General features: G+C 39.4%; 1 protein-coding gene across 6 annotated transcripts in view; it reads right to left on the reverse strand.

The window, feature by feature from the left end:
• The window catches only part of Mbnl2 (muscleblind-like splicing regulator 2), a 152,569-nt gene that overhangs the window by 12,764 nt on the left and 119,590 nt on the right, over positions 1-20,215 (reverse strand). For 2 of the 6 annotated variants that reach the window (XM_005374085.2, XM_005374091.2), the window contains 2 exons: positions 14,274-14,309; positions 12,954-13,048 (listed from right to left, as the gene is read on the reverse strand). The exons of 2 other annotated variants lie outside the window; for them this stretch is intronic. In XM_005374085.2, the coding sequence (XP_005374142.1) occupies positions 12,954-13,048; positions 14,274-14,309 (131 nt within the window). The remainder of the gene's footprint in view (positions 1-12,953; positions 13,049-14,273; positions 14,310-20,215) is intronic. 2 more of the 6 variants (XM_005374089.2, XM_005374093.2) reach the window with 1 other exon arrangement.

Below are 20,215 nucleotides of genomic sequence, written 5' to 3' on the forward strand. Positions count from 1 at the left end.
CAAAAGAAAAAATTTAAAAGAAACCAGTGGGATTTTACAACTTTTGTCTTTACCGCCACTGTGACCTTTCTGAGCTTTAGTTTCTCTGCTTCCGTCTCACTAGCACCCTTGAGCTGTGGTGGTTCCTCCAACCATGCCACTACCCACCCTTCCCAATAATTCCCCAGAAGTGCCTCCAAACCACCGGGTAATAGATATCCAAATGGAAACCAAGGGAGGGAAGGAAGAAAAGAGGCCCATTCCCAGATTCCTTTATTTCTTTATGACAAACAAAGCTCAGTAGTTTCTTTCCCCACCACCACTAACTCTCTGAGATGATTCTTATCACTTTTTTTTTTTTTCCTGAGACAGGGTCTCACTATGCAGTTCAGGCTGCCCTTGAGCTCACTTTGTAGCCCAGGCTGGCCTCGAACTCACAATGACCTTCCTGCCTCAGCCTCCAGAGTGTTGGGATTACAGGCGTGGGCCACCACACCCGGCTCTCTTATCACATATTAATTAGACTCTAGCTAACTACTTGTGCATCTGCCCCCCTCCTGTAATGCCCATGAGAACAAGGACTTGTTTTCATTACTGTATTCCCAAATGTAGGTAGCACAGTGGGCTCTTAATATATTTTTGTTGAGAAGAGGTATGAAGATACGTTGCCACTGGTAAGTACTAGGCTCTCGTTAAGGTGTGGCATGCAGAATAAATAGATCCTGCTTCTAACACACTCAATTCAAGGAGGAGGTATTCACATTTGTACCTAGTTATCTGATTTAGAAAAAAAGAACTCTCAAGGGGAAACAGCAACAATGAAGAATTTTTATAAAAAGAATAATTTTATAAGATTTAATAAAAAATCTATGTACAATTAGACACTTTTCCTGTCAATTCTTAATCCCCTCTTTTGTGGCAAAATATCCACTCAGATCATCATTTTTAAAAATTGTGGTAAAGTGAATATAACATAAAGTACTCCACTTTAATGATTTTCAAGTGTAAAGTTCCATTACGTTTGTAGTATGTTCACCTCATTCTGCAACTATCACCACCAGCCACCTGCAGAGCTTTTCAGCTGAACTGAACCTCTGCACCCTTTAAATTCTATGTCCTTTTTCTATTCTTACCAATTCTTTCTTTCTTCTTACCCTCCCTTCTGTGCTTCCTTCCTACTTTCGGCTCCAAAGTGGGATCTCCGGTTTTTTGTACGTGCACTGGAATTATCGTTAATATCCATGGCTTGCTTTCTAATTTAGCCTATGGTTTTACTTAAAGCCAATTAAGTTTCTATTCTTCCTGCCAGCTAGCAAAGCATTTGTTCTTAACCAGTGATGTTGATTTAATTCACTGGAGACTGATATGAAAGTGAGGTTCTATGGAGATAGCAGAGAAAAGATGGTATCTCTTTTTTTTAAAAAAAAAATTATTGTTTAAAAAATAAGAAGCCCTGGGTGAGAGGATTCCTTCTGCTAGACTCTTTTCAGCCAGAATTACCTGCAAGTTTATCACCCTCGGAAGGGTAAAGTAGTGTCCTCTTACCCCTGTGTTTCTAGCTTGTATTTCCTGAACTAAATTTGAATTGCTTTATTGAGCTTGCCAACCAACAATATTTTCAGACCATTTTTGATATTAAACTTGGACTTTCAATAAGCACTTCTACTAGAACTTTATTCTTACGTGGTTAAAACTTTTAAAACCAGTAGTAAACTCAGTAGTTAGGAGTTTCTAAAGAGAACCAGATAAAGAGGTACATCACAATCCTACATTGATTATAAACTTCAATCTAGTTCAAATATGATGAAGTTGCCAGAGAACAGAACTTGCAAGCAGGACAGCCTGAGGTCTAAACCTGTCTGGCCACCTCCTACTTCCCTGAATTTTAAGCAAATTATTTCTCTCATCTGGAAAATGTATAAGACACTCACAGAGTTATGTTGACTATTAAATGAAATAATGCATATAAAGTGTCTCATATGTGATACTGGATTTTGATAAATGATGGATCCTTTTTTATTAGGCTATTATTTTAGAATCCATAATCTTAAATCAGATTTAGTTTCAGTTTCTGATAAAGATGGATTCAAGTAATACTACTGTGCATTTAAATATAAGACTGCATGACACTCCCTATGTTGGAAATCAACTTGGTTTTGATGAGATTAAAGTTGTTAAAAATATAAAATGCACATCTCTTTCTTTACATGTATATCTTGTCACTGATGACTAATCTAGACTCAATTTCTCTGACGCTTTTATTAAAGTTTTGACTGTCAATTCATATTAATAATTTTTCAAACTAACATCTTGCAATACAGTATCACAGGTAGCCTTTAGTGCCTCATGGTCAGTGTTCAGTGCAGAAGTTTAACATCTTGCAAGTGGCAGAATCCCCTCTTCCTTCAAGTTAGACCTGGATAAACCCCCGCGTCCAGGCTTAATAGGCATATTACCATGGGTAAGCCATTCAACATCTTTTGTCTGGAGTATTCTTCTTTTTTAATGAGAATTCAAGATTGTTCTTACTCATAGGGCATCATGAGAATTAGATAAGGTGTTCAGTAAGTGCTGGTAGTAATAAGTACTTATTAATGCTAATATACGTACACATTATATATATGAAAAATTTTAAACTATTTTCATTTCCTCGTCTAAGCCACAAATGTGATATTTTGACAAGACAGTACTCATTAATAACTAGGTAACTGTGCTTAGTGTAAACGCCCATGGGCATTTCTCTGCACCCACCCTTGTTTAATAAACATCTGAGCTTCTGTTTCCAAAGCCTTCGCCTGTTTTCTGATGTTCCACATACGGAGCAGGAAGAAGAAGTAGGGGCTTCGCCAGCTTATTCTTAACAAATAAACAAAAAACCCCAAGCCTAACCAACCCTTAAAATACTTTTGTCCAAGGCCACGTGATACACTGGACTTTTTAAATACATTTCTTAGCTTTCTCCTTTAACTTCTCTGCTTGTTCAAGGCCAGCCTTAATGTTGCAAATGTCAAGGAAGAGCCAAGAAAAGAAATATGAACAATAGGAGTCAATTCACCCAATTCCTTCTCTCCTGAATCGTCATAGCTAAAGTGGTTCTCTGGCCCATTCACACATATCAGTGTAACAATGGCAAACATTGAACGAATGATTAATGAACAGTTATGAAATTAATACTGGAAAACGACCTGGAGGGAAAGAAAAGGCATTACCTTTAACTTCTCTGGACATCTCAAAAATCTTTCCTCAAAAATCTTTCTAAGTTTTAAGGAGGAAGCAAAGTTATTGACTGTTTTTTTAAAAAAAAAGAAGAGTGAGTATATTCGCTGTGTACTGTGGTCTGATGGAGGCGGAGACCCTGGGCCTGGTCCCTTTCACAGCCTTCAGTGAGTCTTAGCCACTCCTCCTTCTCCTTGCTAAAAATACAAGATTAGGAGCTTGGGGGAAAGTGCTAAATCTGCTTAGCCACTTGGGGAAGTTTTTTAGCTTCTGTAAATTGCAGTTTCCTCACCTGTGAGTGGGGATAGTAATGATCCTTTACAGGGCCATTTCAGGTGGCAGTGAGATAATTCCCAGGAGAGGCTGAGCACCGTGTCTGGCACATGGTAAGTGTGGCCGGAAGGGCTATGGTCTGAGTCCTATCTATTTGTGCGGTCGATGTGCTCTGTAGTCCTTGGGGGCCTGCTATGATCATTTAAGGCACTTTCTCAGGAAGGTAGTAGTGAAAGTGAAAAGAGATTGCTGTAGGTGAGACACAGATCAGCGAGTTCCAGGCCTGGTGTCCTTGGTGTTTATGTGAGTTGGGTGAACCACTTCGCTGATCTGTTCTTCTCTTCCAATTTTAATGCAATCTGCACCATCACTGTTTTTGTGTTATCAGGAGGTGTGGCATGATTGTAGTAAGTTTGTTCTTATGACTTTCTGCCTTGGTTCCTAAGATTTAGTTGATGCTGGTTGGGTCAGACCTACAATGCCTGATGCATCTGTGACTGGGAGCAAAGGAGTGACATTTTACAATGATCAGTTTAAGGATGCTGCTTCCAGAAGTGCCTGTAAAAACTAAAAAATAAAAAGATAGGTCTGTATTTGATTGTAAGAAGCTTATCAACATAAGCTCTGGAATCTTTATTACTAGAGAACAAGGGAACTGATAAGAATAATATAACTTGATCACTGAAAGTAAAACAAACAGACCAAAACCTCCAGCATACTATACTTATGCTCGGGCATGATGGATTCTAATTGCTGTAATAGCTCTAGGTTTTCATAAACTGATGTCAGAAAATACCAGTCAACAAATTTGTTCTAGGACAAATCGAAGTAAAGATGGGTAGATAAGAACCATTCTTTTCTATGAAAGCCAATAGGAAAGATGTCTAAGGAGGTTACATGGCAGAGAAGAGGAAGGTGTAGAAATCTACAGGCATTGTAGAAGTCGATAGAGCCTCTGGGTGAGCAACGGAGAGTAAAGGATCAAGAAATCTGTCTGAGTTTTTGTGGTTCATGATTATTCATCCCCTCTCGCTGATTTTATCTTCTCTCCATCCTGATTTCATCACTTCATTGATGCAGTAGCTCTCTCAGTGACCTTGCAGTCTCTTCCTGGTCACATCTACATACTCACTCTCAGCAGACTGATGTTTCCAAGCTTCTCATTTCATGATGCTTGTCCTGTTCTCATCCTGCCGTTCAAGTCCCTCCTTACCTGTTCAACCACATTTTGCAGGACTGCCCACTACATCCTCTATTTCTCACTCCCTGCTGTCTCTCTCCCTCACTGGTGGTATGGCCAAGGCAAGTTGTTCAACTCACACAAGCCACAATGTCCCCCTTTTCAGATCTGACATCATAGCTGCTTTGCCTGCCTGAGCTGAAGTCTCAGTCTGATTCTGAAATTTCTTTCTAAGCCACGTACACTGTGGGGAAGAATATAAAAGGAAAAGCACTGACTTTGCTATAATCCCCCGAAGGCCCATGTGTGAAAGCCTAGGTCCTCAGCTTGGTGGTCTTGGGAGCTGGTGGAACCTTTAAGAAGTGGGACGCAGTGGAAGGAAGTTAGGTCACTGGGACAGCACCCTTGAGGAGGATTACTGCCTGGCTCCTTCCTGTCTCTCGTGTTTCCTGATTACCATGAAGTGAGCAAGATCCTCTACCATGTGCTCCCACTATGATACAGTCTTTGCGCAGGTTTCATACAGTGGGCCAACTGACTACAGACTGAACCCTCCAAAACTGTGAGCCAAAACTAACTTTTTCTCTTTTAAAGTTGATTATCTCAAGCATTTTATCACAGCCACAGAAAGCAGACCAACCCAGGCTTCAAGGGCAGACAGACTTGAGGTCAAATGCAGACTGTAATTAGAGCTGTGACTAAATTTGAACTTCAATTTTTTTTTTAACATGTGAAAGGGAAAATAGAGCCTATCTAATACGGTTAAATGTGATAACGTATTTAAAGTTGAATGCTGGTGCATTTATAATGTGAGGTCCCCTTTTTACTTTATCCCGTTCTCATCTCTGCACTTTAAATTCTGACTTAGTCCTTACCTGTGTTATGGTTTATACCCAGATGTTCCCCCACAGCCTCATGTTCTCATTGCTTCTCATTACTTTTCATTTGGAAAGTCACTTGATTATCGGGGCTCAGGGCTGACTTCTATTAAGAGGTGGGTTCTGGCTGTAAGATGTGTGTCATTGGGGGTGTGGCTGGAGGGGCACATCTCCCTGCCCCCCGCACTTTCCTTTGTATTCTCTACTTCCAGGACACCAGACATGAGCAGCTTTTATTCCACTTTGCCACTATAATGTGCTGTCCTGCTTTGGAGCCCGCCAACCATGGACTGAAACCTCTACACATTGTGAGCCAAAATAAACTTCTCTTCCTTTAATTTGTGGTATTTTGTCATATAATTTGTGTGAGGTATTTTGTCACAGTGATGAAGAAAGTGGCTAGGACACTTGTCCTTTATTTAATTCCTACAGGTTCCTCAGAGCTATGTCCCCTGTCACTTTAGAGATGAGACTGACCCTGCTATGGAGTCTGCTTCCCATGAAGTGCTGTTTGTATATTAGACTAATTTTTTTTTAATAGCCTATTCAGATTAATTCACCTCTCTTGACTAGGCAATGAATCCTTGAATAACTTTAGCACCTCCCCCAGTTGGTGGCCTCTGGAATGATCAGCAGGATCTGGCCATGAAGTCACTGGCTGCTGTCATGTGGCCTGGAGGGGAGTCTAGCAGGCCAAATCTAAAGCCAGGGTGTCTTTGACACATGGCAGCACCATACCCAGTGAGTGGAGCCGCAGCTGGGTTATCTCTCCTGCCGTGCACCTGAGTAGAAAGGTTGGCTACTTCCCCAAACACTCAGGCAGCATGGTATAAAGGTGGGCAGCAGTGGTGAATGCCGAGAGAACATTTCACTCTGTTCACAGAAACTCGTAGAAAGAACGAGACCCTGTTCATCATTCACCCTTAGGAAATGAGTCTGAATTCCTGCTTTGTAGCTAGTCTCTTCATCTTTACAAATCTAGAGCTGGAAATACACACACATAGGACAAACTACATATTTGTTCCACTCAAAAGAGAAAACCTAAAATTAGAGAAATGGAGTGTGGTTTTACTACTATCAACAAAAGCCAAAATACTACAGGGACTATGACTTTTTGATTCAAAAAGGTCCCCCCAACCCCATCAAAATGCACAAGAGGATGGGATTAGAGGTATAATAAGTAGGACGATCCACCAGGCAGGAAAGCTCCACATAAGGACTCTTGACATTTTTCTCTTCAGCTGCACAAAATTGGAACTGATATTATGTCTTTAGGTGCTATATACAAAAGAATTCTGCCCAAGCTTCTCACCAAGAGGTGTAAATTATTCATGAAAATGAAATGTACTAGATCACAACGCTTATATAACTTAGCCTTTCCTTAGAGATCTGAAAATACATTTATTAATTAAACTTCATGGTAGTCCTGCAAAGGAGCTGCTTCTGAGGCAGGAAAATAAAAGGACTATTGTCTCATTTTCTGGCTTCTTGAAGAGATCAATTCCTCTGCCTCCATATTGCTCTTATAAAACCAAGTTCATCTACGACTAGCAGAGCACCCCCTCCAAAAAAACAAACACATGTTTTTCAACCATACTAGCAAGTCTGGATTCTAATGCCATAGCCATGCTGCACGATGGAATTTAGATTCACACTGGTAAGTTTCTTTAACTAATTGCTGAGTGCAATTTTTGCAGTTTTTTTGGTTTTGTTTTTGTAAGTAGGCTTCCATCTCATTGTTACTCCTGCCCTGCCTTCTCCACAAAATATTTGATAAGGCAAAATTCTGCCTCACTTCAAGCAACCAGATCTACTCCTGGAACTTAACCCCTGCTCTAGCGTCAGAATTTAAGCAAGAAAATTCAAGGTGGCCCAATGCTTTGTCAGTACAGTACTGAGAAGGATGATTCGGCCCCAGTGCTGTTTGCAAGGACTGGATTCTGTTGTTTCTGCTTTTCTGAAGACCAACATACTTGGGACTCAGCTGCTTTCTGTACTCTGCTCCCAGAAACGAGCAAACTTTGGGAAAGGAATCTTTTGTTTCGCAGTTTGAGCATCACAAGGAGAGGCCAGTGACTCTGCGGTGTATTTCAGGAGATCTGACAGGAGCCTACACCTCCTACACTGGGGCCTTACAGAACCAAGAGATTGTTTTTCTTGTGAAATGAACACGGGCCCCAAAATGGGTCAAGTGGTGAATAGTGGGGAATGTTCAACGCCTCCTACATTTGTCTGAATATAGTCCCAACAGATGGCATTGAATAGTAGATATTTTGTTAAATTCTGAGATGCAAGAGAGATGAAGTAAACTATGACCTTATCTTCCTGCGTTTCTTGGTTAGCAAAGGCTAATTTACATATCCAAGCACCTATATACAAATAGCTTTAAACTGTGTTTACATTCATGGATAAGGAATAAGTAAAGTAGAATGATTTTGAGACTTTCTCTTCTCTCTTTAGTAATGAATAGCAGAACCATGAAGCATGATGGCCATTCTGGTTACATGTGATTATTTTATTTTTCTGATAAGATAGTGTTGAAATTGATTATATCTATAGCAAACATATCAGGCAGTGTGGAAAATGGAATTTGCGGACTTATCAAATATTCTAATAAATAGATGGATATGTGCATACAATATATTATCAACTAATTTTCAATAAATCTTCCTAAGGCTAACCCTCTGCTGAATGGACTTCAGTTCTAGAGGAAAGCTCAGAAGATGTGACAAGGCCTTGAGGTTAACTGTAACCATGAATCAGCACTTTCTGGAGATGTGGTTAATATGCTGGGTGACATATTGCCAGAAACATCGTCTGACTTGGCCCGCTTTAAGGCACTATCAAGGGTGCTCTATAAAGATTCCTAATATCCAATCTGTAAGGATTTTTCTTTCTGGCATGGACTCACAAACCAGAGTGAACTGCGTGGATAATGACCCTCCCGTCCAGAGAGCGGTAATGTTATTCTCTCAGTCTGAAGGACTCTCTCTCTCAAGCACAGGCCTTGGGAGTGTGGAGTTCTGGTGAGTGTAAGGCTCCCTGAGCCAGGCAGTGAGAAACATATGTTGGGGTGGGCACATCAGAGGTCACTGAGGCCACCTAGCTACTGTCCTGGGAGGGACTGCGTGCGGGTCCCAAGAGGCAACTTCCTTTCATATCAGCTCACATCTCTCTTTCTGCCACCTGACATTTATTTGGACAGCCTTTGCTACAGTACGAAATCGTGCCCATGTTTCTCCTTGGTTAAAATAACACTCCCAATGTAACGGGCAAAAGCAAGACAAAGCAGGCCACTTGCCAGCTGCCGCTGTCCTGGTTTAGGCTCTTGTTAAAACCACTTAATGGCCTCTGCAGACTCTCCTGCCTCAAATCCATCTGCTCAGTCTTCCTAAGTGCTGTTTCCATCACTGTTCTGCTTAAAAACCCTACAGTGGCCAAACAGGGCCTGAACCCTTTAACCTGGCTCTAAGGTGTTGTACAGTGGGAGTCAAAGCTACCTTACAGCCACTCCTGCAAACGGGTGCTCTGGCAGTCGGAAAGCTGGTTTCTCTCCAGCTAAACTTTATACCCTCACCTCTGCACACACTTGCATTTGTTTTTCTTTCTACCTAATGAGGATGCCTTAGGGATGTGAAGATAGTCCTTGAAGAATTCAGAGGCTAGAAAAATGTACCTTTAGCTGGGGGCAGGGGGTGGGGGACAGACTCAGAATACAAATTATATTTTAATTGAGCTTTTAAGGATGGTAGTAAGTGAACTGAAAAATCTCTGTATATAAATGAAGAAACTAAAAATATATTTATTTGGAAAATTATTTTCTCCCCCTTTGAGGTATAATGTAACTTTGAAATAAAAATATTAAAGCAACAGTAGCATAGAGTAGTATAGCCATTCAAATTAAAGGAATTTTAATATGCATTCTCATTTTATTTAAGTAATATTCCCAAGGTAACAGGTAAAAGCAAGACAAGGCAGGCCACTTGCCAGAATAATGAAATTTCTCACATGAAAAAAATTGATAAGCCACGTACTAAGCTGTTTATCTCTGCCTCTTTCAATGTATAATTTAAATTTCTTTTAATACAAGTATCTATAAATTTATATATTCCATTTGTTGGTTAGTGGTGGAAGTTGATTGATTTACAGGTTATCATTATTTTATTTTTCTTCTTACCAAGCTATTTGTGAGACTAAGAGAAGCTAAGAACTAAGTCTATGACAAAAGAAACCCATGACCCAGCTTCACTAAGACTAATGACTAACTCTTTCGTAGGTTGTCTTCTATAGAAATTATTTTTACTGATTATAATATTAAATAGAATTAATGAGATCAACTACATGGTTTCTACATATGACATGACTATTATAGAACTAGCTGGCTGCTATGTCCAAATTCAGTTCATCTGATCCTCCTACCTGATCCTCGTTAGTTTAAGCTGCATTAACAAAACTACTTCTTTTCCCCCTATAGCAATGGAGTTTGGTGCTTTTATGTCTCATTGGACAGACAGTTTTACTTCAGGAAAAATTACTTTTGTGTATTCATAGTTACAGAAAGAGGTAGTGTGCCATGGTGGTTAAGATCAAGGCTGTAAAGCAGACTGCCTGGGTTTAAACTCTAGCAAGATTGTTTATTAGCAATGTGACTTTGGTTCGTGTAGTTAACCTTTCTCTCAGTTTTAACATTTGTAAAATGAGGAGGGGGAAACTGTACCTGTCTCACAAAAGTATTGTGAGGATTAAATGGCTATTCATGCTTATAATATGTATTCTCTCATGTAATACAGAATGAAGTAGAATATTTGATATATAATATATAACGTAGCATATTAGAGAGACTATTTAGATTCATACCTGATAAATGGTTAATAAATAATATTAGGTATAATTTATATATTAAAACTGAAATACTTAATTGAAATAGGAAATAGCTCTTAACAAATCTACTCATATTTTTGTTTACATATCTATTCCCAGAGCTAAACAATCAAAATACTTCTATTCTGCTTTTATTTAGTTTATTTAACTTAGATTATGCTTTTATTTATTTTTTATTTATTTGTTTCCATAGTGTAGTGTTTATCGCATTTACCTCACATAAACTGATTTGAGTTTATTTATTTACTTTTGTTTCTTGAGACAGGACATCAGTATGCAGTTTAGGCTGGCTTTGAACTCCATGCAACCCTCCTCCCTCAGCTTCTGGGGACTGGAATTATAGGCATGTGCCACCACCCCCAGCCTGATTTGAGTTTAAAGGGTAAAACCTTAACAAGATAACTTGTTATTTCACTGCCACTAGCAATCTCTGCTTCCTATTCTTGGGTGGTAAAAGAATACCCAAGTTCTTTTGTAAATGTTTTGCTCTTTGAAACTTCTTTAAAATGTATAAGAATGCCCGTCTGAAGATTTAGGCTTACAATAATTTATTTTTAATGAGTTCACTTTATCATTTACATGTGACACAGCAGCAACTATTAACCTGACAAACTACAAACTGAAGTTGAACTTGTTCCTTTACCAACTACACCCTCCTTTGAGGTGATGTATTTTAGCTTCAGGAGTCCATGCTACCTACCCTGCCTCTTTCACACACACAGATTTACATGTTCGCTTGCAATCTCTTCATCAAATGGAGGCAAAGAATCACGGTGCTGGAAAAGTGTATGTGATGTATTGCCAAATGTTTATAATATATGGTGGAATTTATCCTAAGTATTTCTTTTGTCTTTTTCTTTCCTGGAGAAAGATCTCTAGGCATCAGAAATGCTCAACTTGCTATCCAGTACAGGTAAATTTTTATTGTGATAAATACTACTAGGTATAGTATTACACTTCTCATTTGTTTTCATATGAAGGGAATTTGTAACCCAAATGGGTCAAAGATTACATAAACATGGGGGGTGGAGGCAGGACTTAGACTTAAAAGAAACAAGTATCCAGCTTCCCTAAAAAGAATGAGTAAATGACACGAGGTACTTTGAACCTAATAAGGGAAGGATGCAAACAGTCTCTCTCCTTTTGATGTAAAAAACAATCTCCCCAGCTAAGGAGCTTATTTGCTGCTTGTCTTGGTACTAGTTTAGAAGCTGAGTCGACTCTCCTCAGAGGATAGCTTGGCGTTTTAGAGATATACAGCAAAGAGCCGAGGAACTGTCAGTGCATGGTTGTCTGCCTCTGCACTATCCCCTTGGCCTGTCCTTATTCCCTCCTGTTTTGTCATAGAAGGAGCTGCCCTAGGATTTACCTTCCATCCCTGCCTTCCAGTCTGCTTGCACCTCTCCGTGTAGTGATGAAACCTAGAGCCTTGGAGCTCATCCTTACCTGGGTGTGCATCAGCCCTTCCGGTCAGAAGGATGCTATCTGGCCATTTATGCCTTGACCTGATTTCCCCTAACGCTCAACTTACCAGTGTCCCTAATAGCCTGGCCCTTCCCTCCAGTCTTCTCTTATATCTGTCTTCATCTTTCATTAGCACAGTTGATTTTATTAAAAAAAAAAACAAAAAAAAAAAACAACGAAACAAAACATAAAACTAAACAAAGAACCAAAATTGCTCTTCTATGAAGGGAGGGCATGCGCAGTACAGTATTTCACTGGGCGAGGCGAGGGCTTATGCTCAGTCCTCTCACATCCGTGTCCTCGTGACAGGAGCACGGGGGGTGGGGGGAGCTAGTCAGCAGGGTCAGGGGCGCAGTCAGCTTGTGACCACAGAGTGGGAAATAGTCCTCTGGCTCTCACTAGGTAGTATCACATCCATGGTCTTATTGGCACATGCATTAAACCAACAGAGTTAAACTCTCCTAATCAGTAATATCCAGCCTTTGTGAACACACTGGTACGTTCCTCTCCTTTCAGTATGGTTTGGCTTTTACACCAGCATCTGAACAGATTGTCAAGTGGGGACGGAGTGAGTCTCGTGGCACCTACGCCCAAGGGGCAGATGTTAATAAGAATTATTCAGACCTCAAATTTGGAAACTTGGGAAAAAGGGGAGCCTTTTCCAAGATAATTTTTTGCTTCCACCATAGCTGTAGCTGATAGGGTCTGAATGAGCACAATCAAAATAGAGCCATTTCTGAAGCACCAACAGGTTGGCTTCTACAATTTTTTATGCGGCAATTCACAAACCACTGGATAAGCAATGCTGTACTAAAAGGAATTTAAGCCTGTCAGGTTAATTACACAATATTAGGTACGAAAACAAACAGTGCAACACAAAACATAGCTACATCATTATTTGCAGTAAATGTTAACTCTAAATAAGTGCAACCTGTCCATAAATGCTTGCTATAAACTAATTAAAAAAATAAAATTTGATGGATAAACATGAAAAAAAAATTCTCACCGAGAATTTTTTTTTTAAATATCAGCACTCATTTAGAGTTTGGGATTTGTGAAAGAAAGCTTTAAAAGGAGCAAACCTGATTGGCTGTGGCTGTTGCTGCGAAGGGGACACTTGTTGCAGGAGTTGTTGCTGCAGAGACAGTGGCGGACGTAGCGCTGTGCATCATGGGTACTTTCAGGAGGGGAACCATGGGAGCAATGAACAGGAGGGTGTAGCATTATGGTAATAGAAGTGGTATTTTGGCATGGTGAATATCAGAGCAGCAAGCCATCATGGGTTAAACCAGCAGATGGCATGCAATCACAATGCAAAGCAAGGAAGCATGGGAGAGAAATAAAAAAGGGAAAATAGCTTATTACAAGTACAATTAAAGGAAGTTTTAAAACATAATCAGTGATTCCCAGAAAGGCCAAAGCAGATTACTTTGGTTGATGTATTTATAAACATTTTTATTTCTAACAATAGCTCTCTTCCTAATTCAGAGTGTATAGTGAATGTAATTAATAGCTGTTTCTGAAAATATGATTGGTAATAGCCAATGAAGTAAGAATATGTCATAATCAAATTTAGAATACTCATAAATTCTAAAATCTTTGTAGGCCTAATTTGGGATAGGATGCTTTTTGGAATTAATTGTAGTTAAATTAAATTTTTTTCAATTTGGCATTACTCATGTATACTGGAATTGCTGTGAATTGTGTTTTATTTTGATCAATAAACCGCGGAGCAGAAATCATGGCCTTGATGTAAAGTAGCCAGACAAATTCTGCCGAAGTTCATTTCTCTGGATTCTAAGGAGAACTAATCCATCTAAAGACAGACTTTTGTACCAAGACATTGACATGTGTGAGGCTATCTACAAGATATTAAAATTTAATATCTAAGGGAATGTGAAGGTACAAAAAAATCCACAAATTTGCACTTAAAAATATTAAAAGCAAAGCAGTTGAGACATTTGGTTTCAAAATACATCCATGTATAATTTTTTTAAAAATACTTCTGGGAAACTCTGATAACTCTAACACACAGCAAAGAGGAGATAAAGGCACACCACTATGAAACTTTAAAACATTGATGAAATTAGCCTGCCTCTCTGTTTTTCTTATGCTATACCAGATAAACTATAAAGAGAAACAAAACACAAATCATTAAAAAGCAGACTCATACTTGTGGTTTTATGTTTTTGTAGAGATTGTTTTAGCACAAGAGGTCACATTAAAACTGTCATTTTCTTAAATATATAAGTACATCATAAAAAACCTATCTGTTAACTCTAAAGCCAAATAAACGTTCAGATCTATCTCCTAAAGCATTTCTACCATCTCTGAAATAAATTTCAAACAAATGAAGGTACTGTACATCATATAAAAGACAAATAAAAAAGGTTGAAACCTACCAATACTGGTAGCGGGTGTCATGCACAAAACTGACCCTGATGTCATGCAATGGTGGGTGGAAAAAAGTGAATAAAGGGAAAGAAACAGGTTAGCGGTTTAGAGTTAACATTCAAAGTGAGATTGAGGCACAATCAGAAATAAGTAGGGTTAGTTAACACAGTTTTTAGGGCCATTCACATTGTCAGTACAGACACAAATATATCTGTCTTATTTTAAGCCAATAATATTCCAAGCTTACTCTTAGACTACTTTTCACACTTTCTATTCATATACATCACCGTGATTCTAATCAGAATGATGTGCGATAATGCCATGCTGTCCTTCCTCTAAGATCTCAATGTATTTTACAGACATTATCAAGTTAATCCTCTGAGGTAGGAAGTATTTTACAGATGAAAAATCTGAGGCATAGTAACTCCTCCAAGGTCATGCGTAGTGTGCGTCAAGGGCAAGGCTAGAAACAGGACTCTGATCTTAAATCCAGATCTTACCTTCCCTAGATTATGCTGCACTTTCTGCATTAAAATTTTGTTTGATTATAGACAAATTATATATCAAAATACCAAATAAAAAAATCTATTTGTCTATGAGCTGTTTGAAAGCCAGTGGTGCAGGAAGATGGAGGCTCCTGGGCAGAATGGCCTACATATGTCTGTGATCTACTTTTGGCTCTGAGATTCACTATGATGAAGTGGCACCCAGCAAGGAAGTCTATACACTGTCAAGGCAAGTTAGTGCAAAACTGGGCTGAATCAGGACTCAGGCTCAGGGATATTTTCAGAGTTACATGAAGTAATACCCGACAGAGTCCTTTGCCAGAACTAGGAAATCCCAAGTTAGTGTCTAAGTAGGTAGGGTGTTTCAGCTTTCCCTTAGGGAATAGCTGCCTTACCTAAGGATGGTCCTATGATATACACGAACCAGAACACGCTGACCATGATAGAAATGTGTGCTGTGGAAAAGAACTGACTTATAGCTTTCAGGGATTATCTGCTACTGCTTCAATTCCTTAGAATGAAAATCTAGGTAATACATGGATTTGATAACTGATAACTGGGTGTGATGTAGATGTCAGAGAAGTAATTTTTAATAAGCATAGGTTTGAACACTGAAGCTCTCAGAACTGCCTTTTGAGATATTAGATGAGAAATTTGAAGTCTGTCCATCTGTTCTCTTTGCTGAGCACTTCCTACCAGAGGGAGGCTTCTTACCTGATCTGCATTTTGATCAGGCTAACATTACCTACTCAGAGAAAGGGCCTGTTTAACTGGGCTGTTACAAGATTCTTCAACAAACATGCGCCAGTCCATCCAACTTTACACACACACGTATACACTTACCCCTCCAAAGTGATTTCTCCAGGTTTGTCTCTCACCTTCACAAACTTCTGGAAACTTACCTACGCATAAATTTTCACATCCTTGGCCCTATTTATTGCTTACTTCTCTCCATCTCTCCACTCAAACTGCAAATGTCAGTCATCAAAAAATTCTACATTGCCACACTGGGAGGCTGAGGCAAGTCTGAGTCCAACCTGGCAACTCAGTGACTTAGTGAGACCTTGGCTCAAAAATTAAAAAAGAAAAAAGAAGATGAAGAAGGTAAGAAAGCTGAGGATAGAGCTGAGTGGGATGGTCCTGGGTTCAATCCCCAGTACTGGGGGGGAAAAAAAAAAAGCAAACAGAACTTCACATTGCAGCAATTGGTAGAAACTCCTGCACCTTAATCTATTGTTCCTGAATCTCAGCAGCACTTCACACTGGCCCATCATACCTCCACAATAAATGACTGTTGTCCCTTAGATTTTTGATCACACACATACACACACACACACACACACACACACACACACACACACACATCCTATTTTTTCCTGGCAACTCTCTTTTGTTTGCTTTGCTCTTCCTTCCTTGAACTCTATGTCTCTACATGCTGGATGTTTTCAAACTCAGTTCTGGGTTCTTTTTATCTACTCTATATGTTTTCCTGGTGTATCATTCAATACATGAATTTAAATACCATGTATGAGCTCATGGCTTCCACATTTATGTGTCCTGCCCAGGTCAGTTGTCTAAGCCCAGGGCCTTCTTCTAAGTGCTTGCCTGGCCTCTTGGACCTCCATTTCAGTAAGTTAAAACTTTATCTCAAATACTTGGTGGGCGTTACTGTCCATGGGACCTCTGGCCTGAACTAAAGTTATATCTGATGCAACTTCCTCTGTGACATTCCCAGGTTCAATTCACCAATAAGCCAAAACAATCTTGTTTTTGAAATGTAATTTCAGAAATGCATTTGTCTGTCCACCGCTACTTGTAGTCCTGGTCACTACTATCTCTAATCCTGGCTATGTGACAACATCCTTCTCCCCCGAATCCAGTCATTCTCCAATCTGCTGACACAGCACCATCTCTCAATGTGTGCCTGGTCATTCCTACACTGTAAATGATCTGCTGGCTCTTACTGCTTGTGGGATGAAGACCCCTGAGGTCCAAGCTCTGACTTTTTCTCCATGCTGTCCCACACCTCTCTTCCCTGGCACCGGGATCCAGACAGATGAGTCTTTCATTGCTTTGAGTGCAACACATAACACTTCTGTCCTATTTTTGAGCTTCCCACAAGCTGTCCCCTCTGTAGAGAATAATCATCACCCTCTTTTTTCATCTTTCATGTCTTAAGGTAGATGCCAGTTCTTCAGAATATTGTTTAAATCTTCTTTCACCTACCTCTCCAAGCCATGTATATCAGTTTTCTATTTTAATCTCATTGAACTCATTATGTTCTCATTCAGAGTACTCTAAAATTCTTTAATTATATATTTGAGTGGATATTTGGTGCGCATCCATCTCTCCTCCACTACAGTAAAGTCAGAAAGGCAGGGATCCTGTGTGGCTAGGCCTATGGGTCACACGGTAGGTGGTTAATGTATTGGATGGATGTAGTTAGCCATCAGTAAGATATTTGGAGAACAATCTGCTTCTAAAATTTATTAAAGCCCCCAAGCTTGTGAACGGTTTCATTTTAAAGTTAGCCATGGTTGGATTCAAAGTCACTCCTATAAAAAACTGCCTCTTACTCTCTTGAGTTCCAAAGTAGACAGGCTTTCTTGGACGGCTTTCCTGTGTCGTGCATACTATCATCATCTCAGCGACAAATAACCAACAACAGCTACTGTAGCCACTATGGGTTCACGGTGGTTATATCACTTTGCCTTTAGTCCTAGAAGTGGTGAGATGGTCAACCACATTAACTGGATAAGCCTTTCTCTCTATCTGGCTGTGAACATTGGAAAAACATAGCTTTTGCCATGTGAGTGACTCTCTTACCTAATGCCAGATTTTGGTCCAGCTCTGTAAGCCACATTTCTGCCATCTTCCCCTCCTCTCTCTTCCATGAATACTTTGAACTACAGCCACAAGAACAATGTCCTGCTCTTTACATGTTTGCTTCCTATCCCTGCCTAGGATGTTCTTCCCCCAAGCGTAAAATCTCATTTCTCTTTCAATATTTCAAGTAAAGATTTCCTCCTCTGGATGGCCTTCTTTCTCCATATCCTTTGAAACCACCAACTGTGGTACTTGCAGAAGATAGAACACATTGCCTCCTTTTTTTTTTTTGCTTCACTCTCACACAGTTGTACTCAGACCCTCAGCCCATCCTAAATGATGTGTGTTGCATTTGGTTTCCACCTTCTCCTCCGTTTCTTTGCATTTTCATCACTGGCTCTAGAGCCCAGAAGATACTATGTGTTCAAGAAACATTTGCTGAATTGAATGGAACAGATAAATTTCATTGTGGTTGTGCAGATATAGTTTCTGCTGATCACTGATAACTGTCTCAACAAGTCTTGTGATGACTTTGTGTAACATGTGTGTTTCTCCTCATTAGGCAATATCTGGATTAGTACACTCCCCCGTGTGACTTATTTTGTGCTTCTGAAGTAATGAAATAAATCAAGAAGGGACTCTGTGGGTTGCCATTGTCCTGACCAGCCGAGGCCTCTTGTTAGGGCACTAATTCCATGAACAAAGCCTTCTCAAATATTTTCTGCTGCAGTCGCACAAACTTCAGCTCTAGTGCATGAGGTAGAATTATCTGGATAATTTCACTAATTTTATGTAGCACATTGCAGTGCACACAGCCTCAGTTTTTCCATCTGCAAAATGCAAATAACTATTCTTGCCACTAACAGAACTGCAGCATATTGAAAATAATGAGATAATATCTATAAAAACATTTGCAGTAACTCAGAATAAACCTGTCAGAGAAATGCCAAGAGTTATTTAGCTGCTATTTTTGTAACTATGTGTGGTTTTGCCACTTTCCTCACATAGCAAAGAAAAAGAATAACTACTTGGTTAAAATAATCCCTATTGAAAAAGAAAAAGAAAAAAGGAAAAATCCCACCTATTGCAAGTGTTGTAAGCCATCAACCAGGGCAACGGTCATTATAGTATGGTTTTGGAGAAGACTGTGTTTTTTTGTGATGTTAATGTCTTTATAGCCCGAAGGCAGATGCACATTGTGTCAATGGGAAAGTTTTAGTACCCTATCAAAAACGTTCCTATGAATGACCTTCCAACAAAAGATAACCTCTGGGAGAAGAAAAATATATTTTGCTTCATTTATGATAATTTGTTATGTAAAACATTTCCAGAAAAATAGAAAATTTCTCCCTGTAAAAACAGTGGACCCACCACCTACCAAGTTAAAAAATTATTTTTGAATGTCATTTGATATGCAGAGTTTTAAAAGCAACCATTATTAACGATGTATATTATCATTATAATTTTTAAAATAAGGTTGAAAATGTGGTTTATAAGAAAGAAACTCTGAAACAAAAACTTGACCTAACCCGAACACTGAAATTTCTGTTATGGATTTCAGTGAGACAAAGAGTATGCTAATTTCCTTTTAATAAAATTATTTTCTCTTCCATTATTTAAGAGAAATGTAAACACTTCTTCAAAGTTTAAATATCATTTCAGAACACAGCATCCACAAATCTTTTCACTACGATCTTGATATCACATAACTTAACTCTGATTCACAGAGTTAAGTGGCAGGGACCCACCCTGACTTGCAAAGCCCACTATGTGAGGGTTGTCTGCAGACTTGAGTTGTTCCAACAGAATCCACCAGAGGGCAGAAGTGCACAATCACAGCAGCTAATACCTAATATGGTACGTAATCCAATATGCTTCATCAGCAGCAATCAGGTTATTGATTTGGATATTGTTCATCCTTGGTTTGGAAATATTTGAGCTTCCAAGTGAAATGTTTTTAAGTGAAGGTTCTTTCAGTGATTTAACCAGTTACTATTGGCTGGGAATGTTAAACATGCATTAGAGAGCTTCAAAGTCTTTTATGAAGCTGAGCTCCGGGGTTTCACGGGTATTCCCAGAAGATAGTACAGGCGTTAAGACCTATTTTTCTAAAGCAGGTTTGTCTTTTTATGCTTTTCTCATCACTATATTCTTCCTTAAATTTTTGTCTCTTAAACTAGTGGTTAGGAGGTCTATGACGTCACACCTGCAGAAACCATATAGGACCTCAGGGTAAGCTGACCTTCTAGTAATTATTTAATGATTATATTATTCTTAAGTAGGTTCCAGGTACAAATGTTGCTATGCTATAACATATTATTCACCTACATTTACCTTCAACTCACGATTATGGGATGAGGACTTTTCTTTTTGTACTGGGAATCGAACTTAAGGCCTTGTGCTTGCTTGCCAGGCAGGCCCTGTGCCACTGAGCTACATACATCTCTGGCCCCAGGATGAGGACTTTTGACTTTGGAATAAAAAGCTCGGTGGATGGTCTACCCATCAAGGTTTAAGTCACCTCCTGCTTCTTACATGAATTAACAGGTGAGAATCACAGTTGCTATGGTGACTGTATCGTGTGTGTGTGTGTGTGTGTGTGTGTGTGTGTGTGTGTG

This window comes from Chinchilla lanigera, unplaced genomic scaffold (assembly GCF_000276665.1).
Source record: "Chinchilla lanigera isolate Chin_1 unplaced genomic scaffold, ChiLan1.0 scaffold00003, whole genome shotgun sequence".
Taxonomy (NCBI): Eukaryota; Metazoa; Chordata; class Mammalia; order Rodentia; family Chinchillidae; genus Chinchilla; species Chinchilla lanigera.